The 25,713-nt window shown below is 46.5% G+C and overlaps 2 protein-coding genes across 2 annotated transcripts in view; both read left to right on the forward strand.

Moving 5' to 3' along the window:
• Positions 1-24,876, forward strand: part of LOC118846095 — a 73,218-nt gene extending 48,342 nt beyond the window's left edge. Inside the window, exon 4 of the mRNA XM_036754281.1 lies at positions 24,836-24,876. Coding sequence (XP_036610176.1) covers positions 24,836-24,876 — 41 coding nt within the window. The remainder of the gene's footprint in view (positions 1-24,835) is intronic.
• The window catches only part of KANK4 (KN motif and ankyrin repeat domains 4), a 34,857-nt gene continuing 33,989 nt past the window's right edge, over positions 24,846-25,713 (forward strand). The window contains exon 1 of the mRNA XM_036756412.1: positions 24,846-24,923. Within this exon, the coding sequence (XP_036612307.1) occupies positions 24,905-24,923 (19 nt within the window). The 5' untranslated portion in view covers positions 24,846-24,904. The remainder of the gene's footprint in view (positions 24,924-25,713) is intronic.

Below are 25,713 nucleotides of genomic sequence, written 5' to 3' on the forward strand. Positions count from 1 at the left end.
TTGGGGTGTCTATGTGGCACTAAGCTCTCGTAGTCACAGGCTGTAGGCACAATTGTGACTTCCTTCTCATGATTCCAAATTAGTTTCCAGAATGTCCTTACCAATTCCCAGCTTCATCAACAATCCATCCGTAGTCCTGGCTTTCTCCAGGGCTGATTCATTGGAAACTTTGCAGGAATTCCTAACCTGAGGTCTCTGAATTTACAATAAAATATTTTTTATTTATTTCAATATTTTATTTTATAGTATTATTTTATTTCAACATAATTGATTTACCTTGTAATTCTGTGTATTTTGTTCTGTGCATTTCAAAACTTTCTCAGAAGAGGGCCATGACACAAGAACGGATGAGAACCCTCATTTTAAAGGGAGCTTTGTGTGCATCTGGGTGGTTTGGACACTGAGATTGGTAGTCACTTTCATTGCCTGGGTGCCTAGAGACAGTGCGGGGCAGTGAGTGGGAAGGGCATTCAGCCTGGGGGGGCCAAAGACCCAGGCTTGGATCTTTGTCTCCTGTGTAGTAACTAGCTGGGTAACTTTAGGCAAGCCATTAGCCCTTCTGTGACTCAGTTTCCATTGTAGAATGAAGGAACTGGATTAGATTAGTCTCTTCCAGCTTGGAATCCTCCTCATTCTGAGACACTTAGCAGAGCATTTCAAATTTTGGCTTCTTCTGTGACCATCCCCAACCTGATGTCTCTCATTGCCCAGATAACAACAAAAAGAGAAAGCCTGCTATTCATTGCTGGTAGGTACAGCCCTGGGTAGGGCTGGTGGGATCTTCTTGGGGTAGAGTTTACTTTATCTTTGTCTTTGTATACCAGTTCCTCGAATGTTTGTGTAGGTACATATGCATGTGCATAGACACACACACATATATGCACATACACTCATACGTATATTATGTTTATTCTTAAATTCTAATATTTGTACATAATGGAAAGAAACTTGGCCTTGATACATATGACTAATTATATATACATAAATATGCATATGTACATATTACTAATTATATCGATATGTATGTATACATACACACATATATATACACATACACACGTATATATATATGCATACACACACACAGACACATCTCTATCTCTGCCTTTATAACTGGGTGTTCAGGGAGGACCAGCCCCTCTCATGTTGGGGCTTGCTGAGCCTTTTCAGGGCTGCTCGTCCACCTTTGGTGTCCACCTTCACCCGATTCTCCTCTGTGGCCCCAAGAAGCTGTAGCATGAGCAGTGGCCACACCCTGGTAAAACCATCTTGGTAGATGGGCTAAACCAGGCTGAGGATAACCGACAGGCCTCAAACCCATTGGGGCGTTAGGGGGATGTCTGCCCCAAGTATGTGAAGACTTCTTCCAGTGGAATAGGTGGATGAGAACAATTTATTCCGAAGCAGGCACTGTGGAGCGTGTAGAGCTTGGTCAGACATCAGATGCCAAGGTCACCCCCTGCATCCCGGCCCATCGCTAGTTGTCTTGACTTTTGTCTTGCCCCTGAACTTAGATGACTCTGGAAGAGAGAGTGAGGCTGATGACTTTGTGCAGCTCTGCCTCACTTCAATCCGATTCACACACGAGTCAATACATCTCCCATGATAACATTGGCTCTGTTAGACAATGAAGGATGAATGACAACCCCCTTTATCCGTATCTCTGTTCTTATGCTGAGGACTAGTGAGAAAGAAGGATTACCAGGTAATCAGCTTGTTCAGGGCTTGGTACCTGAGCTGGGTAGAGGCTGGACTTTTCTCCTCAGGAGAGTGGGGAGTCATAGGTGGTTTCTGAGCAGGAGAGTAACACAACTTTCTGACTTTTTAGGGATAGCTCTGCTTATCTCCTCTGGGTACAGTTCTGCCTCATTATCTGTGCCTTCCTGTTGAACACAGGGACTTTCCTTGGCTCTATAAGTTTAGGGAAATATAGTGGTATAGGGGTGGAGTACTTAACCTGGAGTTCATGAACCCTCCGCTGGGTCTTTGAACTCGCACAGGATAAAGAATTACATCTTATTTATTTAAAAAATTAGACTTTATTTTAATGTTCATTTTTTAAAATTTCAGTTCCAAATTCTCTCCCTCCCTCTCCACCTCTCCTACCCATTGAGAAGGCAAGCAATATGAGATCAATTATATGTGTCAAGTCATGCAAAACCTATCACATCTATGTTTTCACTAGCCATTGGTTTCCTTTGTAATTCCATGCATTTATTTTATGTATTTTAAAACACAGCTCTGAGAAGGGCTCCATAGGCTTTACTAGTCCACCAGGAGGGCCTACACACAAAAATAGATTAAAAACCCTTGCTCTAGTGGATGGAGTTCTAGAGCTCATTAAAAAGACATGGGATCAAATCTCACCTTTGATGCTTAATAGCTTTGTAACCTTGGGCAAGTCACTTAACCCATCTGTGCCTCAGTTTCCTCATCTGTAAAGTGGGGGTAATAATCACAGCTCCCTCACAGGGTGGTTGTGAAGATCAAGGATTGATGGGCATAAAGGACTTTTTACTGTGCTTATGTAAACAGTAGCTATTTTCACTGCCTCCAGCTCTCCACATCTCAGCACCATTGAATACGGCTTCCTCAGTAAATATGGAGGACGTAGGCTATTAGATCCAGAAAGGCTGCTTCAGAGTATGTCGTGCAGCCCAGTCATCTTCCAGACCAGAAAGCTGGGACCCGGATTGGGGTTGACTCTCCTGCCCATAAGGTCCTGAGCCTCAATGGGACTATTTTCCTCCTGAAGCTCCCCTCCCCCCAGCGGCATTGCTGGCCTCTCAGCCGGCCTCATATTTCTATACCAATACTTTACATTCCTGACGGCTTTTGCAGCTTTCCTCTATCTGGCCTTGATTAGGTCCCACGTAGATAATAATAGCTTGAATGTTAATACTCACTCTCACATTCTAGTATTTGTGGCAATACTGCAAAGAACCTCAGCCCCAATGGCATGAAGCCTGGGTTTGGGGCCTGGGTCCAAGGCTCACGGGCTGGGTTACCTACGGCAAGGAGGTTAACGTCTCAGCCTCAGCGGGGTACCAGTACCTCCCCTACCTGGTTCCCTGGGCTGTGAAAATCAGGTGAGATCACTTACAGAAGGTTCTATTCGGAGTAGAAGGGAAAGGAGAGGCTGCTTCCGAGTCAGGATAGACCTGGGATTGAATCCCTCCTTTGACCTAAACTGGCTGTCAGGCAGTCAGTCGATAAACGTTTATTAAATGACTACTATGTGCCGGCCACTGGTCTGAGTACTGAGTATACAAAGAAAGGCAAAAACATTCCCTGCCCTCCAGAAGCTTGTAGTCTAAACGGGGAGATGGTGTGCGTGTAAGCAGACTATCACCAGCATTCATTGCATTAAGGGGGCTCAGGAAAGGCTTTGGGTAGAAGGTGGGGTTTTAGCTGGGACATTTGGGGGTGCGGTGACCCTGGGCAAATCACCTGGCCATCCAGTGTCCCAGGCAGCTCCCAAGACTGTGAATGCTTCTAGAACAACTGCAGTGGTAGAGGGAGGGTTCCCACTGGGAGTTCCCTATCTTAATGAAATCAGTTATGTGGTCTACGGGGGAAAAGGCAGAGGGAGGGAGAGGGGATGTTGGCAAAGTCATTAGAGCGCTGAGTCTGAAAGCGGGAGGACATGGGTTCAAATTCCACCTAGTTGTGTGACTCTGGGCAAGTCACTCCACTGAGCTGTTCCTCAGTTTCCTCGTCTGTAAAATGGGGATAATAATAGTACCCACCTCCCACGGATATTGTAAAGATAAAATGAGATGATTTTTAAAGCACTTTGCAAACCTCAAGGTGCCATTTAAGTGCTAGTTATTATTACCAGAGGCCCCAGTCCACCTCCCTCCCCCTCCTGCCCAGGCTCTGAAATCTTCCCAGGTCTTTCACGTTGCGGGTGTTTCAGGTCTTAGGGACCATCCCCGCTGGGGCATTCCACGTTCTAAGGCCTCTTCCGGGCCTGACCTTCTCTGTTCTAGAGACCCTCCCAGCGGTGACATTCTGCGGTTCTCTGATTAATCTCCATCCCCTGCGCTGAGCGACTGTTAATACATGGGTTCCTCGGGGAAGAAGATGCTATATCTGAGCTAACAGACTAAGTTCTGAGTTAATAGGCTGCTTGTGCCTCCCCCTCCACGTGCAGGTGTTCTCCTCCATGCCCAATAAATTAACTTTCCAGCTGCAAAATCTCTAGCTGTCATTAATTTTTAAAAGCACAAAATGCTCTCGTTGCCCTGCATTCCCCAGCCCCCATGGGCTAAAGGCTTGATTTCTTCGTGGGTTCCTTCCCAGCCTGCCTTCACCTACCGTATAAATGTTCAACATTATTAAATGGCATTTTCCACAACTTGACAGGTTTTAGATAAATATTATTGCAAAGCATTCAGTGTAAATGTTGGGTTGTCCATTTCTGATGGCTGTTGTGCTTTAAAAGGGGGGGAGGGGACTTGTTATAAATGGTTTCAAAAATAGAAGCCATTTCTTTATCCAATGGAGGGGGCCTGGCCTGTCTGAAAGCTGCGGGGTACCTTTAATCAGTCTGGCAAGAGACATTAAGCACCTACTATGTGCCAGGCACTGCGCTTAGTGCAATGAAAGGCAAAGACAAAGCCTGTTCATAGGCTAACTGGGTGACAATCAATGGGGGAGGGGGCACCGGAATTCAAGGGGAGTGGGGAAAGGCTTCCTGTCCAAAGTTGGCATTTTGGCATCCAAGGAAGCTGGAAGCCAAAATGAGGAGGGGGAGCATTCTAGGTTTGGGGCACAGCCAGTGCAAAAGCCCAGAGTTGGGAGTCACCGAGTGAGTGGTCCGCGAGGGGCCAGAGGGGTCCTTTCTTATAGTAGCCCAATGTAAGAATGTGACAATTTCTTAATATTCCTCCTTGGCATGATTCAGTTACTCCCTTGTGAGAAGCATTAATGAATAAATTGTAAAGGGTGCTGTGTTTGGAGATGGAGGATCTGGGTTCAAATTATGGCTTAATATGTCCAGGTTTCTGTCTCTTCATCTGCAAAATGGAAGAGTTGAATCCAAACCCCACCCCCCCATCTCCTCCTGTGGAAGTCAGGAGACTAAGGGCAGGGGTGAGGAAAGGGGAAGGGGGGACTTTCTCACAAGTAACCTGAAATCCCCATTCACTTTTTTTCTTGTGTTGTTTATCCCAGACGTGATCTTGACCCCCATACAGTTTGCTCATGAAGCTGCTAGCCCGGGGGACGTTTACCCCCTGGGAGGCGGCACCTGAAAGATTTGCAGAATGTTTTCCCCTCCTCCCTCCCTGCTTCAGTAGAATTCAGGCAGAAACGGCCACAGTGACAAGGAATATTCCCAGAGAGTCTTGATTTGTTAATCTGTTTTGGGCAGTGGAGCCCACCCGGCTTCTCCAGTGATCTCTCAGACCTCGTGGGTGGCTGACCTTTCCCCCTAACTCAGTAAAAGCCTATGGGAATCCAGTAACAGAAGTCTGTGCTTTCTGAGCTTCCTTCTTCTCTCCCTTCTTCCCTCTTGGATGGACTGGTGGCTTTCTTTTTCCAGCATTATATATGGACCCACAAGAAGCATTTATTAAGTCCCTGTTTAGTACCAGGCACTAGGGGCTAAGGGCTGGGGTACAAAAACTGAAAGAATTTACCTTCTGATGGGGAGAAGCAGCACATAGGCAGATGTACACAGACTATACCTAAATTAAATACAAAGTGATATTGGCCTCTGTGGGTTGGGACCCCGAGCAACAGGGGGAAGGCAGATCAAAAAAGGCCTTGTAGAGGAGGTGATGCTTGAGCTGAGCCTTGAAGGAAGCAAGGTGAGGAGGGAGGGCATTCGAGGCATGGGGCACAGCCTATGCAAAGATCCTGAGGCAGGACAACAAGTCAACCAGTTTGGCTGGAATGTAGCATGTGAGAAGCAGAGTTATGTGCAGTAAACTTAGAAGGGGAAAGGAATTCTTTGCTATATAGGTCCGGGGTAAGTAGAGTTCAAAAGTAAAATAAAATTCAGACTCCTTAGCATAACATTCAAGGCCCTCTATTGACTCGTACCTTTCCAGATTGATCTCATCCTCTCTCAGCTGAACTGGCCTATCCATTCAACATCTTAGCTTTTCTATTTACTGCCTTTGGGATCTTGTGCAAGTCCTTCTCTGAGCCTCAGTTTGTTCAGCTGTAAAATGGGGGAGTTGGACCAGAAGCCTTCTGAAATTCTGATCTCATGTTCTTTCATACAAGTCATCAAGCACCTATTGAGTGCCTACTGTATGCCAAAGACTGTCCTAGTTGCAAATACAAGAAAGAAGCCTGCCTTCAAGAAGACTGCAGATGCCAAGATATAGAAATAGGACGTGATAATTGGAGGGGGGGAAGAAAAACTTGAGTGATTCCCAAAGGCCTTGGGTGGGAGGTGGAAGCTGAACTAAGCCTTGATGGAGACGAGGAAGAAAGAGCGGGGAGAGCATTGCAGGCATGGAGGAGAGTCTTCAAAAGGTTCTGACATTCAGTGTTCTAAGGTCTGTGTTCTAAGGTCTATCCTAACACTAATGTTCTGGGTCCTCAGGAAACGCCCATCTCTGATAATCTATGTCCTAAGCTGTCTCCCAGATGTGACATTCTGTGTCCTAAGGTCCCTCTCAGCTCTGATATCCTCTGTTCCAAGGTCCCTTCAAGATTTAATGTTCTGTCCCTCCCAGCTCTAAGATTCTATGACCTCTGCTCCTCCAAGAAGAAAGATTTTGCAGACAGGTGTTTAGTGAAAACTGAAGTGGTTTTTCTTTTCTCCTGTTCTTAACTGTCATGAGCCTCTCTCTCTCTCTCTCTCTCTCTCTCTCTCTCTCTCTCTCTCTCTCTCTCTCTCTCTGTCTCTCTCTCTGTCTCTGTCTCTGTCTCTCTCTCTCTCTCTCTCTCTCTCTCTCACACACACACACACACACACACACACACACACACTCATCTTCAGAGCCTCAACATGGAACGTCCCTGTCCCTGATAATGTGGGAAATCTGGAGACTCTATGTCTCTGAAGATCGAGGGAGCTCCTTGAAGAGTTACAGCAGTAAAGATGTTGAGAGTTAAGGGCCTTAGGTCACCTCTGTCCATATGCTGGACATAGAAGGGCACATTGGCACCTATCCCCCCTTTGCCTATAGTGAGAACGAGGCAGCACAGACTAGGAGAATGAGCCCTGATCTGGAGCTCAGATGTTGGGTTTTCAGTCTGGCAGCAAACTGGCCAGGAAAGTCACTTCTACTTTCTGGGCCTCAGTTTCCTTATTTATATAAAAGGGAATTGGACTCGATGGCCCCTGATTTCCCTTCTGCAACTCTGCTTGTGAGTATTTATTCTGAGAGAGGATGGAGGGAGACTGGACACACACACAAGTCAGGATGGATGGGCTGTTTAAAGAGCGAAGGCTGTGGCTGAGGAAGATGAGTGTTTTCTTTCAAAGATGGACTTGTTTATTGCTGCAGACAGCTCAGTTTATGAATGAAGAATTCCTCCCCTCTCCAGCTGCACAGTATTTCTGATAGTGGAAGGAATGGTTGTGATCATTTCAGATACTTCTGGGAGGCATTTCTTTCTTGGAGAAACTCAATTAAAAATGTGTGTGTGTGAGAAAGAGAGGTGTTGGAGAGAGAGAGAGAGAGAGAGAGAGAGAGAGAGAGAGAGAGAGAGCGCACTTTAGTAACTAAGACTTTTGGAACATTCCATATTTTGGACTTCAGTTTCTTGATCTGTGAATTGAGGGGTTCTGAGCAGATCATTCCTGAGATCTTGTCAGGGAAGGAGTGGGAAGGAGGAGGAAAGAGAGAAAGGGAGAAAAGAGGGAAAGGCTGAAGGAGGAGAGTAAGAGGGAGGGAGCAAAGGAGAGAGCAGGTCTTTAGATTTCTCACATAAAATTAAAAGGTGATGGCTTCGTAGAAAAAGAACCCTATAGGGAGCCAAAAACCTGGGTTCTCACTCTGCACTCACCATAATTAACTGTACTGATACTCTGTGACTGAGGCTCCTAATTTGGAGGATATTGGCAATCATGAAACCTGCTTCACAGGGTTTTTTGGTTTTTCTTGAGATCATGGACTTGGAAGCACTTGGAAAAGCAAGAGTCCTGCAAAGGTGTCAAGTATGATAAATATAGGTGGCACTTTTCCAAATTGGGGTTCTCCCCTCTGGGATATGTCAGACTCCTAGTTGACCATGGTTTTGATTTGGGTTAGAGAAGACTCTGCCAAGAAACCTGACCTTTGGAAGAACATCCTGATGGCTAATGGCCGTGAACGGCAGATACATTTTTATTTTTAGTTTTCAATTTTATTTTTATTGATGTCTTTTTGGGTTACATCACCTTCTTTTCCAAAAAAAAAAATCCTCCCTTCTCTTCTACCCAGTGAGCCATACCATGTAATAAAGACTATAAAAAGGGGAGGGGGGAGGAATTCAGAAAAACCAACTAAAATATCTTCCATACTTGCCTGTGTATCCAGTTTTCTACCCCATACACCTCTACCACATCAATGACATCTGCAAGGCACAGTGCTAGACACTGAGGGGTACAAGGATGAAGATGAGGGGACCCCTGCCTCGAAGGAGTTTACAGTTTAATAGCAGCAGGGAGGACACTCACTTCAGCAGAGGAGTTATAGATCATTCCTATAGACAGATAAGTTACAAATAAATCAGAGAAGCATCATGAGCTCTGATGAAATTACTTCTGGGTGGGGGAATCCAAGAAGGCTTTTCCATCATGGAACATTCAGGCTGGGAGGGATCTTAGAAACAGCTACTTCCTTCCTTCTGCCATTCAATGAAAGAGGAAACAGACCCACAGAGCTGGCAAGGGGCAAAGCTGAGACTTGAACCTAGCTTGTGATCTGAGAAGAGGCAGGATAGTCCAGTGGCTAGAGCCCTGGCTATGTTGGCAGAAGACCTGACTTCCAGCCCTACTTCTCATGATTCCTGTTGGTGTGACCTTGAGGGGCCATCATCCCTGACTTTTGTTTCTTCTTCTGTAAAATGAGGTTAGATGAGAAGGCTTCTGAAGTCCCTTTTATCTCTAGATTCATGTTTCTGAAATGTGAGCATCATTTCATTTATTTAACATAATTATTTCATCAAATGTAAGCCACTGGACAGCAAGGACTGTTTTAGTTTTTGTCTGTATGCCCAGCTCCTGGCACATAGTAAATGCTTAATAAATGCTTGCTTGCTTAATATAGTAGGTGCTTAATAAATGCTTGCTTGATTGATTTAGTAAGATATGTAACAAGTGCTTTCTTGATTATTGAATGCATGAGGGCAAGCATGGATTTATTTTTGTTCTTTGTGTCCTCAGCACTTAACACAGCTCCTGGCATATAGTGGTTGTTTGATAAATGCTTGATTTAGGGTTAGGCACATAGTAGGTACTTAATAAATGCTTTCTTGATTATTGAATGATGGAGGGCAGGCATGGATTTATTTTTGTTCTTTGTATCCCCAGCACTTAACACAGCTCCTGGCATATAGTGGTTGTTTGATAAATGCTTGATTTAGGCTTAGGCACGTAGTAGGTGCTTAATAAATGTTTGACTAACAAAGTAGGTACTTAATAAATGCTTTCTTGATTATTGAATGATGGAGGGCAGGCATGGATTTATTTTTGTCTCTGTATCCCCAGCACTTAATACAGTGCCTGGCATATAGTGGTTTTTTGATAAATGCTTGATTTAGGGTTAGGCACATAGCGCTTTCTTGGTTATTGAGTGATGGAGGGCAGGCATGAATTTATTTTTGTCTCTGTATCCCCAGCACTTAACACAGTGCCTGGCACTTAGTAAATATTGGTTATTCATTGAATGGGATATTTTGATTTTTTTTTGTATTTGTAGTCTTATGATACTGCAGGTCACAGTTCAACATGCATTTATTAAATGCCTGGTTCAGGGTGTTTTGTTGCGGGGATGTCTCCACAGCTGTTCCTCATCCATGGGGGCCAGTTGGCTGTCCCCCATTTAGCTCTCTATGAACAGCTCCGTACAAATGGCAGACGCATTTTGGCCCTCTGATGCCCAAGTCTCAGGTGGAGGGGACGGTCCTAGGCTCCTGAGGGAGGATCTTACCAAGTCTGAGACTGGGTGGTGGGGACCCTCATTGGCTCCACTCCTTCCCCCATTTAGTGGCTGAGTCCACTGGGGGTGGCCAGGCCAGGCATTTAGTGGAAAGTTCAGGAGACTCCTCTTGCCGAGCCTGCAGAAAGGCCCCTTGGCGGCTCTTCTTCCCCACTATTGATTATGCCTTGGTTTCCCCGCCCCCTCCAAGGCTCACTAGCAGCAGCTGCTCGATCCCCTGGACAGTCCCCGCCTGTCTCCCCGGCTGCGACTGTCACTTGGAAGGCTGCCGCCGCTCCTGCCGAGGGAGCTGAGACAGACAGCCCGAGATGGATGAGTAGCCGCACACACCTCCTTGCCAGTCTCCAGAAATCTCTCCTCCTTGCCCCGCACCCGCCTCCCTCCGGCCCCACGTCCTCCAGAAGTCGCTGGGCTGAGCCGCACTTAGGAGCTGTCCCCGGAGACGGGGCAGTAGGCTGATCCGTTCGCTAATTACAGCGGCGCCTTCCTTCCTCGTTCTCTCTGCCCGTCAGGACTCGACTCGCTGCCTTTGGGCTCCCGGGGACGGCAGATTGATGGGCAAGAAGCAGGTACATCCTCCCTGAATTTACGATGCCATGTTTCCACTGGGCAGTGGGGTTGGAATTCTGAATCCTGCTGGTGATGCCCCGTGGTTTCTAACAAAGGCTTGCTCGTTGAGGCACTGTTGTCTCTGGGTGGGAAGAAGTTTCTTAAAAAGACCAAGTTGTGTAAGTGAAACTTCTTAACTAATCTCCGTCCTTGGAGAGGAAGAATTTAATTGATGAGCCCTGTCATTTGTTTAGGGAGGAAGGGAGGAAGGAAGAGCTGCCTTCGTGCTTGGTTTATTAGGGACGACCTCAAAGGCTTCCACAGCTTTTGAAGAGATAGGCAAGGGTGCGGTGCTGAGGATCTGGAGTTCATAGGACCTGGGTTCGAATCATAATAATTTTATCACCTTTGAGATATTGGGCAAATCCCTTCTTGATCCTATAATAATTACCTTTTCTGGGCCTCAGTCTCTTCTTCAGGAAGGTGGGGAGATTGCATTAGATAAACAGCTAAAGAAATAGAGGATAGAGAAGTGGAGCATTTATTAAGTGCTTGCTGTGTGCCAGGCACTGAACTGAGTGTTGGGGATGTGCCCCCAAATGACTTTCATTCATATAGAGGAAGAGAACACGTAGAGGAGCTGGAAGGTGAGAAGGGGGAGGCGATGCGAAGGTTCCTCCAGCTCGAGGTCTATGATCTTATGATAGATTATTGGCATGTGTCCTAGAAATGAAATGGGTCCCTTTCAGTACCCCTTGTTACGTCTAAATCTGGTCATTGCATTTTAACTTTTCCCCACCTCCCCCAAGGGAAGGGCTTTGATTCTGGTGGCAAGGGAAGGGAGCAAGCATTTATTAAGCTTCTACTATGTGCCAGGCATTGTGCTAAGCGCTTTGACATATGTCATCTCACTGGCGGATGGTGAATTCCCTCTTGATCTCTTTTGTCTGTTTGGGGGTGGGGTACAAAGAAGTCCAGGATTTGTTGGCCCAGCAAGGGCAGCAGTCACTTTGACCAACCAGGACACACGCTACTGTTGGCATTCGGAGCCCCGGGGCTTTCAGGCAGCAGGGCAAAGCAGCCTCCCTGGAAGGAACTCGGTCCTGAGTCTGGGCCGCCTGCCTTGGCTGCAGGGAGGAAGGTGAGAAGATAACCTCTGCTTCTCTTCCCTGACCCCTAGCTTCTTTTTCCTCCCCAAGTGTTAAAATCCAGTTGCTGCTGCAATGCAGAAGGAAATGATAGGCTCTCGTAGAAAGTGTTGGGATGGACTTAATGAGATTTGTGTTAATGTGGCATTTATTGGAGATGAGTTATCTCCTGGCTTGCTGGCCTGGGAGGGCTCAGGATCTTGGTGGAGAATGTTGGGGGAGATTCCACCTTCAGTAGAAGTCTGGGGGGGGGTGGAGGGGTCTCTGGTCATCAGGGTTGGACATCATACAATTCCCCACCATCTTCCCAGTGTGCCAGGAACGTGCTCGGGTCCTTGGCACCTGAATTCTTGGGGGAGGGTGTGTGTGTGGGGTGGGAACCTGCCAAAGGTAAATGAGAAATGAGCTTCCTCTTGGCCTGCTCTGTGCACAGGGTGGGGTGACTTGGGCTTTTTAAAAGGGGGGGAGGAGATACTTGGTCTCTGCAGGCAGCAGCCAAAGGGAATAAAAGTGCTTCAGCTTTGGTGCAGTACCTAGGCTAATATTTGACTTTATGATGTCGGCGGCTGTGAGGATTTTTCAGGGTGATGAGACTGCGTTCTAAGCCAGGCGTTCTTTAAAAGAAATTCAAAGATGCTGTTTGTTTTGGCACTCTGCCTGCCTCAGAACAAAATACAGCGTTTTTAATAATTGCCTAATAAAGGAGAAAGCATGGAGGGAAAGAAATTGCTATGTGGGGGAAGGGCTGGTTTTCAGTAGAGGTTTGCTCTGGGGAAAGGTGGCAGGCTTGGCATATATATAGATGTACATACATACATACACACATATATATCGTACACGCACACATACCTGCCAGGGTTTGGAGTATAATTGTTTTGGAAAATGAGGATAATCACAGGGGGACCGCCCCACTTGAGGGAGGGCTCAGAGTCCTAATGAGGCCATCTCTGGGATGGTTGGGGGAGGTCAAGGCTCTCCCTTGCTGTCCCCTGTGACCATGGAGTGGACTGCAGCTGAGCAGGGGGTCTCAATCCCCACTCCTGCACAAAGTATGACAACAAGGCTTCATTCAAGTGTCCATTTCCGTGAAGCGTCTTGTGAGTGCAGTGGAACCCGAGATGGTTCTGCTGTTGGGCAAGATAACGAAAATGCGTGGTCTGAACATGCTGGTTTGTAGGGAAGTGGAGTGAGAATGCTGCTGGCAGGTTCTGCGAAGGGCCAGTGAGGCGCCCCGTACTCTTGGAGTCAGGAAGACCTCCGGCACTTTCTAGCCGTGTAACCCTGTGCAGATTACTCGACCTCTGTCTGCCTCCGTGTCCTCATCTATAAAACGGGGAGAACCACAGCACCCACTTTCCATTGTTGTCATGAGGATCGAAGGAGATCATTGTGAGGGACTTAGCCCGGTGCCTGGCACCTAGGAGAGACTTAATAAAGATTTCTTCCCTTCCTCCTTTTCCTCAGGAAGATCTGTCTCTGGCACTTACTAGCTGTATGGCCCTGAGCAAGTCATTTCACCTTGTTTGCCTCAGTTTCCTCATCTGTAAAATGAGCTGGAGAATTAAACCAGTTCTGTGTCTTTGCCAAGAAAACCCAAAATGGTGTCACGGAGAGTCAGACCTGACTGAACAAGAACAGTGTGCCAGCTAGTCCAGCCAACCTCCTCATGAGGAGAGAGACTTGTTCAAGGTTTGACAGTTACAAAGTCAGAATTTGAATCTGGTCCTCTGGCACTGCATCCCATGCTGTGAGTCATCTCAGCATCGTGGCTAAAGATCTGGCCACAGAGTAAAGACCCAGGTTCAGATTCTGCCTTAGATATGTATTGGTCCTGTGACCCTGGGGGAGTCACTTAAACTCTCAGTGCCCCCAGCCACTTCCTATGATTCCCAGACACCGAGAAGGCATTGAGCTGCACCAATAGAGGGACTTTCCTCACCTGGGAGTTCCTTAGGCCAGTGAAATCTGTCTAGTTCTAATCACCTACTGCTCCCCTCCCCGCCAGGGGTGACTGAAGGCCAGTAGGAAGGGAGAGCGTTCTGAAATGGAGCAGAAGGTCAGGGTCAGCATTCAGGCTCTCCCCCAGCTCTTGGCCCTGCCCAGCCCTGTGGAAAGGACTGTGTTACTGGCACTTAGCTCCCTCCCCTCCCTTCAAGGGGAAGTGCCCCATCCTTACTTGGTGCTGTAAGACACTATATACATCACCACATCTGATCCTCTGCCAGGCCTTAGCAGTCTAGCCATTCCATAGATGTAGAAGCTGAGGCTCAATTAAACCCAAGGCCATAAGGCAAGTAGTAGAGTTGAGATGAGAGCCTGGGACTTAGCTTTCTCTCTTCAGTTCTCTCTGCTAGAACGGCAGCTCCTCGAGGGCCATCCATTCCAGCTAGTTTATCCTGTCGATAGCTTGTTCATACCTAGTTTGCCTGTTGTCTTTTTACTGGCCTGGGAGCTCCTGGGGGGCAGGGACTGGCTTTTTCCTTTCTTTGTATTCCTAGCTCTTTGTGCAGGACCTGGCCCATAGTAGGTGCTTCATAAATATATATTGGCTGAGGTGCCTTTTTCTTTAGTCTTTATACCTTGCCATGCGCATAGTAAGGGCTTAACAAATGTTTGCATCCTGAGTGGAGTTGAATTAAATGAGGTTGGTTGGCGCCGAGTTGAGCTTTGAGGGAAGGTCAGGATTCGAAGAGGCAGAGGTGAGGAGGGAAGGCATTCCAGGTGTGGAATCTCTGCTTAGTCTCCTTCACAACATCCTTGTAAATGAAAAAATAGAGAAATTGTACCTGGAGTCATTGCTTCTGGTCAGGTCCTGAATGATTTAATTATTAACTATTAAAGATAATTATTCAATTCTGCAAAATCTCCAGTTGACAGATAGTTCTAAAACAAGGGTGTGGCCCAATAAATGATGTCTGTCCTTACAGGGGTAAGAAAATAACCACAATGGTGGGAGATTATAAGAAGAAGCCTTAATATTCTCCTCCCAGGCTCTTCCAAAGGCACAGAAACATTGATTTGGCTTCCAGTGGTGGCTGGGGTGAACTGTGAGCTGTTTCTCAATCATGGGTGGCTGCCATTGGAGCCCAACGAATGGCTGAGCAGTGTTGCAAATACAGACTTCTCTTGGGTGCTGCCCTGGGGATCTGTCCTCACCAGAGGCAGGCTAGTACAGTGGGAAAAGGTGGAGGAATGAGCTTCAGTGTCCACATGTGCTACTTAGACCATAAGCTCCCTGAGGGTAGGGGGAGGGGTCTCATTTTTACCTTTATATCCCCAGTGCCTGGAACATAGTAGGTATATCATAAAATTGATATAAGTTGATCTGATCTTTGGGCCTCAGTTTCCTTCCCTGAAAAATGAAGGGTTTAGATCCAGTGTTCTTAACCTTGGATCTGTGAACTTGTCTTTCTAATTATTTTGATAACTACATTTAAATATAATTACTCCCTTGTAATCCAGTGCATTTTATTTCATGGATTTAAAAACATTTTTCGAAGGGCCTGAAGGCTTTGGCAGACACCTCCCCTGCCTTCCATGAAGAAGTGGCCCTTCTCCTAGCAGGGGCAAACCCCTCTACATGCTCACGTGATCCCATCCTATCCTATCTTCCCCAGCAGTTTGCTCCCACTCTCCCACTTATCTTTCATCTCTTCCTATCTCCTGGCTGCCTCCCTGCTGCCTACAAACATGCCCTTTTATCCACCATCCCCCAGAATCCCTCGCTCGGTCCTTGCACCAGCCCTGAGTAGTGTCCTAGATCTCTCCTCCCTTTCTTGGCATTTACAATGCTGTCGCAGTCTTCTAAACCCTCTGGCTGAGAATCAAGGAAAGTCTGGCTTCCAACCTCATCATTCAGCTGAAACTTTGCTCTCTCATCCAGTGACCTCTTAATGGCCAAATCTAATGGCCTTTCACCCCAACCCTCACCGTTCTTGAATTCCCCCCAACCAGAGCCTTTGACTCTGCTGATCACCTAGTACTCCTAGACACTCTCTCTTTTCTGGGTTTCCATGGCTGCTCTCTCCTGACTCTCCTCCTCCTCCTCCTCCTCCTCCTCCTCCTCCTCCTCCTCCTCCTCCTCCTCCTCCTCCTCCTCAGTCTCCCTTGTTGGATCTTCTTCCAGGTCATGCCTATTAGCTGTGGGTTTTCCCTAATTCTCCCATGGATTCTTGAGGGCACCCCAGTCCTGTCCATTGCCCAAGTTGGCATCCTTGACTCACCCCACATATTCAGTATGTGACCACACCCTGTTGCTTCTCCCATCCATGTCCCCTGTTCTCCACAGCCACCACACTCTCATCATCCCACACCTGGACCATTGCAGTAGCGTTCTGGGTGGTCTCCCTCTGACTTCAGACCCTCCACTTAGCGGTCAAATTGGTTTTCCTCAAAGGCAATTCTGACCATGTCAGTCAATCAGTGAGTAAACATTTATTAAGCACCTACTACGTGCTCAGACACTACGGATACAAAAAAGGCAAAAGACAGTCCCTGCCCTCAAGGAGCTCACAGTCTATGTCACCCCCTGTTCGGTTAACTTCAGTGGCCCCCTACTACTTCTAGGATCAAATAGAGCACTCCCTGTTTGGCTTTTAAAGTCTTTCACAACCTGGAGCTTTCCCCTTCCCAGTCTTCTTACATTTTACTCCCCACCACATACTCTGTGTTCAAACAATACCGGTTTTCTCAAACATGACACACCCATCTGCCAACTGCATGCCTTTTTACTGGCTGTGTCTCATGCCTGGAATGCTCCCCCTCCTCAATGCTGCTTCCCAGCTTTCCCTCCTTCCTTCAAGTTTTGGTATGCTAGAGGGCTTTCCCAGTCTTTCTCTTGGCACCTAGTGTTGGCGCCTTCCCTCAGTGTACCCTGCATGCTCTTGGTGGTTTGCCTGTCCTTTCCCCATTAAAATGTGAGCTCCTTGAGAGAAGTGACTGTCTTTTTCCTTTCTTTATCCCCATGTGCCTAATAAAAATTTTAATTAATATCTTTTGTTTGTACGTCACCAGAATTTCTCCTAGTATTTCTCCTTCTCTTTTTTTCCAGAGAGCCATCCATATAACAAATATTTTCAAATAAAATAAAAGGAGGGAAAAATTAGCAAAATTGATCGAGACATCAATAAAATCTGAAACTATGTACAGTGTTCTGCACGTGTGATCCTCCCTCCCCTGCAAAGGAGCCAGGGGAGGAATCTCCTCATAGCTCTTCTTTGGGGCCCTGATTGTCCTCTGGAATTTTGCAACATTCACTTTTTATTGTTTTGTGGTGGTTCTTTCCATTTACTTGGCTACAGGCATCGTATTGAACGCTGTTTGGCTTTGCCTGCTTCACTTTGCATCAGATGGTGTCAACCTTCCCATGCTTCTTTTACTCATCGCATTTGTCATTTCTTGTGGCACAGTAATATAGCATTACATTTGTGTGCCATGGTTTGTTTCGCCATCCCTGACTGATGGGTGTCACTGTTTCTGGTTCTTTGCTATCATAAAAAGTGCTGTTACAACTATCATCATCTATATATGGGCTTTGTTATTATCAATGATTCTGTGTGTGTGTGTGTGTGTGTGTGTGTGTGTGTGTGTGTGTGTGTGTGTGTGTGTGTGTGAGAGAGAGAGAGAGAGAGAGAGAGAGAGACTTTCGATGAGATCATGGTGCAGCAGGCAGGTATTCCTGGGTTGAAATTTGAGGCTCTTGTCCACTGTGAAGAGGAGGAGCCCCAAGATCATGCTATATGAGGACTGGTTGAAGTTGAAGACTTAGGGGGAACATCAACGCTATATGCCCCCTAACTCTGGCTTTTCCCCAAGCCTTATTCAGTCTTCTACACTCACTCCATTATCCTGTCTGTGTTTAATTATAACCGTTTTGCAAATGACTCTCAAGTCTCAATTTCCAGCCACAGTTGGACATACAGATTCAGTCCCACATCACCAGCTGCATTTTGGACATCTAAAACTGGCCGTCATGTACACATTTCAAGATCAACATATCCAAAGCAAAATTGATTATCCTTTTCCCAGAGCACTCCCCTGTGAAGCCCAGGGGAGGTAGCTTTGGGGTTCCACAAAGGAAAGGCATTGATCACAGGACATTTGGGGTATAAACTTGGACATTCTGGGAGGGTGGGGCTGGCCAGCTCCAAGAGAGACATTTCAGCTGGGCCCACACTCAAAGATGGGGCATTAAAAGGACTCAGTTAACGCCTCTCCCAGTTTGGCAGGGCACCTCCGACCAGCTCTCATGGTTGTGGGACTTAGGCAGGCAAGAGCAAAGGAGAATGGACAGACATGGGGCCTGGGTTTAAGCTCTAAGGAGCTTTGCAGCTGAAAACTGGTTTTGTGGTGAAATCTTGGCACTGCAAGGACTTTGGTGCCTTATTTAGTAGTTAGATGGCACAGTAGATAGAGTATTGGCCTTGGAGGAATGACCTGAGTTCAAATTGTGTCTCACACCAGACAATTGCTGACATCGTCATCCTGGGCAAGTCATTTAACCTGTACCAGTCTCAGTTTTGTCATCTGCAAAAGGGGGGAGATAATTGTATAGCGATATTGTGAGGATAACATGTAAAGTGCTTTATGGACTTTAAGTGCCATGTAAATGCTGGCCATTATTATTATTCATAAAATGAAGGGGCTAGACAACATGGTTTCTTAGTTTTCTTCCGTGATCCGATGACCCTTTTCTCATTTCTTACGTTGACTTGTCAGGGAAGATGGGTAATCAAGCATGTTGTAAACCTTAAAGTGCGGTAGAAATAGGAATTCTTCTTCTTCTTATTGCTATAGTGCTCATTACAGGGCTTTATGCCCAGCAGACACTCAGTAAATAATTCCTGAGTGGGTGCATAAATCATGTAGTCATTAATTTATTCAGCCAACATTTATGAAGGACTTATCCCATGCAAAACCCCGCCAGACACTGGAGATACAGAGACGGTGATGACCGAAGCTCTGTTTACTGATAACCCATACTTATCAGCTCCGTAAAGATTTATTGCGTCCCTTCAGTAATGCTTAGGATGGTGTTCACATAAGAGGATTTTGAGCAGGCCATCTAACCCAAGCCCCTAATCTTATGGCTGAGGAAACTGAGGACTAGAGGTGGATAAGTGACATATCCAAGGTCACCAAGATAGTAAGTAGTAGAGCTGGGACTTTTTTTACTTAATTTTTTTCAGTTATTAAGCTTTTTTTTTAATTTGTTTTTCGTATATACCCCCTCTGCTACTAGGAAAAAAAGAAAAAAAAAACACTTGAAACAAATAAATATAGTCAAGGAAAACAAATTCCCATCTTGGCTGCATTAAGAAATATGAGTCTTCTGCATGTTCGTTTTTCTCTGTCAGGAGGAGGCTGGTATTTTTCCTCGTTGGTCCTCTGGAATCATCATTGAGCATTGTGTTAATCAGAATTTTTAAGTCTTTCAAAACTGGTCTGATACCAGATACCTTACATTTTCTTCTTTTGACTTTGTTTTGCTATTTCTTCTTGTCTCCTGAGTCATTAATTTCTCTTTTGGTCCATTTTAGGGGGTTTGTTGTTTGGGTCAGGTTCTGCGTCTCTTGTGCCAAGCTGTTCTTTCTTATCCCAGGTGTCTCCTCTATAGCTCTCATTTCTTTTCCAATTCTTTCCTCTAACTCTCATGTCATTTACAATGTCATTTTAAGCCCTTTTCCTTTAAACACTTGCATCTTTTCTTCTAGGAATTCTAGTTGTGCATTTTGGTTTTTTGCAAGCTTTGTTTTTCTTAGGTTCTTGGTTCGTAGGTACTTTGGATTGTTTTCTTCTGTGTTTGTGTCCTTGGCTTTGGGACAGAATAGTGCTTCAGACATCTTTGTGGACTCCTTATTCTAGTGATTTGCCAAGTGTTATTGGCCTAGCTGAAAGCTTTGGGGGCTGGGTTTGTGATCCAGTCTTCTCTAGGATATGACTTTGCTTTTTTCCACATCTTTCTCCTCCCCTGCTGCCACACTCTGGATCCAGCTGGGAGCTCTGGGGGCTGTATCATGTTCTTGGCCCATTCTGGGAGACACGACCTCCTACCCTCCTGCTAGTTGATCTGAATATGTGACCCTAGCCCATTCCTTTTCCTAAGCTCCTGCTCTGGGCACTTGGCTACAGGCGGAATTCATTATCTTGGGCTGGAAAGGGCACCATCCAAAATTCCTCCTTTGACTTCCTAGACACTACCCCACTGGGCATTTGTAGGGGGAATGGAGCTGTCCTGGTTCCTTTGACTCTACCATCTTGGCTCAGTCTCCCAGAGCTAGGATTTAAAACCAAGAGCTAAAAAACAAGAACAACAAAACCAAGAGCTCTGACTGTGAAATGGCATGATGTTGTCAAAAGGGCACTAACCCTGGAGTCACAGAGCCTGGGTTCAAATCCTGACTCAGCCTCACTGCCTGTGTGATCTTGGGCAAGTCATCAGTCCTCTCTAGGCCTTCTGTAAAATGAGGGTGTTGGACTTTAATTCTAAATTTCCTTCTAGGTCTAAATCTGTGATTCCCTGACTCCAGATTAAACCCTCTTTTCATGCACCAAATTTTAGAGAGATTTTGACCCTGCCCACCTTCCCAATGGAACCACGCCGAGTGTTGGATCTTTCCACCCATTTCTACATTCTATGGTCAGTCAAAGTATCCTGGCTGAGGGCTTCAATCTGTCCTCCCTATTTTTATCTTTCCAGTTGTCTTATCTGGTGTTTGGTTTACCCTCCTCCTGTTTTCCATGCTGTTGTAGGGCCCGTCCATTGCTTTTCCTCTTTCTTTATACCTTTACAGCCACTGTCCCACTTAGGTTCAGAAACCATAGATTCAAGAATTGTAGAGTTGGAAGGGATCTGAGTTCAGTAGAATTCCTAAAACAGTTCTCCTTCTGCTGGGGAGCCATTGATAGTAAATGTGTCTAGTGTGTGTGCGGTTGTAATAATAAACAGCCAGTTTATTGGATGACCTATGGTGAGAGGGGTGCGCACTGAGTTGTTTATGATTGGGAAGAGGATGGGGAATCAATTTGAACTTTTGGGGAAATTTACGGTCGAGGCTTGAGACGTGTGAATTCAGCCTCAAGGACAATGTGAATCACAGCTGATATCTTCTGGCCTCCAAGACTGGGCTTCTCTGTTCTGAGCCCAGCAGGTAAAAGTCACCCCAAGCCGAACTGGCTGCTTTCTCCGCAGGACTGGCCATCATCTGGTCTCCATCGTATAATGGATTGAAATATCGCTGCCTGTTTTGCAGATGCTTGCCTTCCAGCTCTATTTAAAAAATGTCCGTTTGACTTGCTGTTTTCTTACTTGGGTAGACATTTTCCTCACAGAGAGTAGTCATCCGTACGGATACCGGTAGAGTCTTCCAGTTACTAGGAATGCTGACTTTGAGCTGCTCCAGCCTGGTTATTATAAATCAGAGAATCAAAGAATGTCAGACCTCGGAAGGACTTCAGTGTCCAGTCAGACCCTCCCATTTTACAGATGAGGAAAATAAGGCCCAGAAAGAGGCAAGATACTCAAAATCCTATAGATATTGTGGAGAATGGGAAGGCAGGAAGGGAGAAGAGAAGGCTGGGGGAGAGAAAGAGAGACAGGAGAGGGGGGGAGGTGGGGAAGGAAGGAAGGGAGAAGAGAAGGTTTGGGGAGAGAAAGAGAGACAGGAGAGGGGGGGAGGTGGGGAAGGAAGGAAGGGAGAAGAGAAGGTTGGGGGAGAGAAAGAGAGACAGGAGAGAGCGGGGGAGGTGGGGAAGGAAGGAAGGGAGAAGAGAAGGTTGGGGGAGAGAAAGAGAGACAGGAGAGGGGGGGAGGTGGGGAAGGAAGGCAGGGAGAAGAGAAGGTTGGGGGAGAGAAAGAGAGATGGGGGGGGGAGGTGGGGAAGGAAGGAAGGATTTTTGATGAGATACAAATCCACGTCCTGCCTCTGAGAATTGCAGGGTCACCCTGGGTGGGGGGCTTAATTTCTCAGTTTTCCAAGCCCTTCTCGACGTCTATACCTTGCAGAGAGGGTATGCTGGTAAAGGGCATTTCCTCACTGGTCAGTTCCTCTCCCAATAAAATCACCGGACCTGTCCCAGTTCCTACTAATAGAATTATGATAAAATTATGTGAACTGACATCACCTCCATCTTGGTCATCCTCCTCCTCCTCATTAGTATCCTATAGCTCAGAGTTACTATTAGTATTCACACAGAACCGTCCCAGGTACCACAGCAGAGACGAGAGGTCTAAGACACTGCCCCATCCTTAAACTTTACAACCAGAATGAGAGGAGCAGGGGGACACACCGAGCTATTAGAGAACGGTATCAGACCCATGGATACAAATGCAAAATGGAGCACTAGGGTCATTGAGGGCAATGGTAGGGGATGATGGGCGGGCGAGGATCGGAGCTTAGGTCTCAATTTAGAAGCAAACTCAGAGATTCTCTGCTCCAGCCTCCTCCCTTTTATAGATAAGGAAAGTGATTCCCAGAGAGGCTGTGGCTTGCCTGGTGTCAAACAAGTAGCATCAAAGGTGGTATCTGAACCCAAATCTCTTGTCTCCAGTGGTATTTTGATGAAATCAAGCATTAAATACTTAATATGTGCTGGGCATAGTGTTGAGTATTAGGGATACAAAGAAAAAAAAAGAATCCCTGCCCTCAAGAAGCTTACATTCTATCAGAGAAGACCATGAATATATACAAGTATGTTCAGAATAAAATACAAAGTTATTAAATATCACCAGGGGCGGGGGGGAAGGGCACTGGCCATTGGGAGAAGGGCATTCCACATGGACTTTAGGCCCTTCCCCATCCTGGTTGTCCCTCTGTTGTCGCTCTCCTTCTCATCATCTGTGGTGCCCAGAACTAAGCCTGGATCGCCAGATGAGGTCTGAGAGGGGTAGAGTCCCATGGGACCATTACCTCCTTGTTCCCGGAGGTTCTGCCGCACTTTATGCAGCCCAAGGTTATAGGTGACTTTTTTTTGGTTTTCAGTGGGCCTTCCCAATCCCCTCTGGATGTAATAAATACACAGTATGATAGCCCACCTTTGCACTATCCCCACGTGGGAGGGAGCAAAGCTGCTATTCTGTGAACACACCTATAAATTTCTTGGACTGGGACATAAACTCCTGAGAAAATGAGGTCTCTCAGGAGTCAGATGCAAAACACTCAGGCTACGAGCAGTCCAATATAGAACCAAAATGATGCAGATTTAAACTTTGGAGGCCCTTATCATTCTAGGCCTCCAGTAGCATTTCCAAAGCAATGATTGGGTAGACATTTAAGTTCAGTAGTACGTTTTTCTGATTTTTGTTTTATAGTTTTTTAAAAGCCTTCTAATAATTCAATTCAGCAGTCAACAAGCATTTATTTATCAGTTGGTGAACATTTATTAAGCACTATATGCTAAGCACCATACTAAGTGCCGAGAATACAAAGGCCCAAGCTTACATTCTCATAGGGGAAGAAATGGCTGGGGGTGGTACGGTAGAAACATACCTGAGGAGAATGAGACATGGTTGGCCTGAGAGACTGTCTTAAATGGAGTTTGTAGGAGGAGCCACCCAACCAGATTGGAGGTAACCCAAGTGAGAAAGCCCGACAATGAAAGGGGATCGGGAAACCTTCCTGAGGATGGTGGGTCCTTAGCTGGGACTTGAAAGGAGAGAATTCCAGGCAGGGGGATGGGAGGTGGGGAAAGCATATGGAAGTACCTGGAGCTGGCAAATGAGTGTCTTGTTTGAGGAATGGCCAGGAGGTGGGCGTCACTGGATCGATTATGTGGGGATAGGGAGCAAGGCGTGGAAGGTTTAGTAAGAGGACTGGAAAGGAGGTCAGACTCGTGCTAGGAAAATCGGGGTGGCAGCCGTGTGGATGGCGATTGGGAATGCTGGGAGAGAGACCAAGCATCCAGAGCTTTTGCAGTCCTAGAGTCACGGCCGCTTGGTTATTGTAGGGAGCGCGGGCTGAGATGGGATGAGAGAGATCGTCCTGGCCAACTCTAAACCTCCTCATCCCTTTCCTACTGAACCTTGGGCTCTGCCCCGCTGCACCCGCCCTAGGCTCCCACAGGTGAGCTCTCACTTCATTGTGCCCAGAATCAGGTGTCTGCGTCACTTCAAGGCTACTTCCAAACACGTCCCCATGCCATGTCCCTCGTTCCTTTTTCTAGCTCCCTTTAGGTATTGTCCTTCATAATTAGAATGGATGCTCCTTGAGGGCAGGGGCTGTCTTGCTTTTTTGTATTCTTGTATCACCACTGGTTGGTATGGTGCCTGACACACAGTAAGTGTTTAATTAATGGGGAAGGGAACAAACATTTGTTAAGTGCTTCCTGTGTGCCAGCCACATGCTGAGCGCTTTTTATTATCATCTCATTTAATCCTCACAACCACCCTAGGAAGTAGGTGCTATCATTATCCCCATTTTATGGTTGAAGGAAACTGAGGCAAATGGAAGTTTAGTGACTTGCTCAAGGTCACATGGCTAGTAAGCTTCTGAGGTCACATTTGAACTCAGGTCTTCCCGACTCCAGGCATATTGCTCTATCCACTAAGCCGCCAGCTGCCTTTTTATCCTTTGTTTGTGCTGTGGGTGTGGAATGACTGGGTTTGGCTGCTGATTAGATATGGCAGGGGTGGGTCAGTGTGAGGAGTGAACAGTGGCGTTAAAGTAGTGAATCTGGGCGAGTTGAAGGATGATGGCATCCTCAACTGTAACAGAAATCTGAAAGAGCGTTGGGTTTGGGGGAAAGGCGAGGCCTTGTTTTGAGCATCTTGAATTTTAGATCTCCGTAGGATTTCCCACTAATGAGAGAGAAAAAGAACATTAATAAGAGATGAGTAAAAGAATTGCCGTGCGACAGTGAGGCTCCCGCCTCCACCTCCACGTCTTTGCCCAAGTGGTCCCTCTGGCATGCCCTCCCTCCTGGAATGCTTAGCTTCCTTGAAGACACAAGTCAGGTGCCATCTCCCACAGAAGGTTGATCCAGATCTTCCTCCTCCAAATAACCAAACTTGAACTTGTCTCTTATTGCTTACAGAGCCTGGTGACCACACCCCGCTGACTCAGCCCATGAAGTGACTCTGAGAGGCTGCCCTTTGAAACCCCGATGATGGAGAAGACAGATGGTAGGGGGGTTGTTTTTTCATTGACCTCAAGGAGAGTATTCACACTACCCTGAATGTGGGGAATGATCTCAGGGTAACCCATGTCCTCCAGTTCTGTCTCCGTTATCTGGTACTGGTTGGATTCAAACTAGGTATTTCCAAAGTGTTTTCAAAGTGTTTTCACAGGCAGCTCAGTACGGTGGAAGGGGCAATAAATTTGGGTCAGGAAGACCTGGGCTCCCATCCCACCTCTCCCTGCCTCAGTTTCTTGTTCTGCAAAATGAGCAGACTGAGGCTCTGAAGTCCCTTCCAGATCTAGGATCTTGTATGTGACCTTGGCCAAGCCACATGCCATGCCTGTGTCCTCATTAGTAAAATAAGGGATTTGTGGTAGATGGCCTTTGAGGTCCCTTCCAGCTCTGGAGTTACCTGTGTATGGAGTCATGGACTTGTGACTATTAGAGCCAGAAAGGACCTTAGAAATAATTTACTCCAGTCCCTTCATTTTTGAGCAGCCAGGTGACGCAGGGGATAGAGCACTGGGCTTGGAATCAGGAAGACTCATCTTCATGAGTTCAGATCTGGCCTCAGACACTTCATCCAGATTGCCTCAGTTTCCTCATCTGTAAAGTGAGCTGGAGAAAGAAATGGCAAACCACGCTAGTGTCTTTGCCGAGGAAACCTCCGATGTGTGACCCTGGGCAAGTCACTTAACCCTGTTTTACTCGGTTTCCTCCTCTGTAAAAGGAGCTGTGAAGGAAGTGACAAGTCACTCCGGTATCTTTGCCAAGAAAACCCCAAAATGGGGTCT

Source organism: Trichosurus vulpecula, chromosome 4 (genome assembly GCF_011100635.1).
Source record: "Trichosurus vulpecula isolate mTriVul1 chromosome 4, mTriVul1.pri, whole genome shotgun sequence".
Lineage (NCBI taxonomy): Eukaryota > Metazoa > Chordata > Mammalia > Diprotodontia > Phalangeridae > Trichosurus > Trichosurus vulpecula.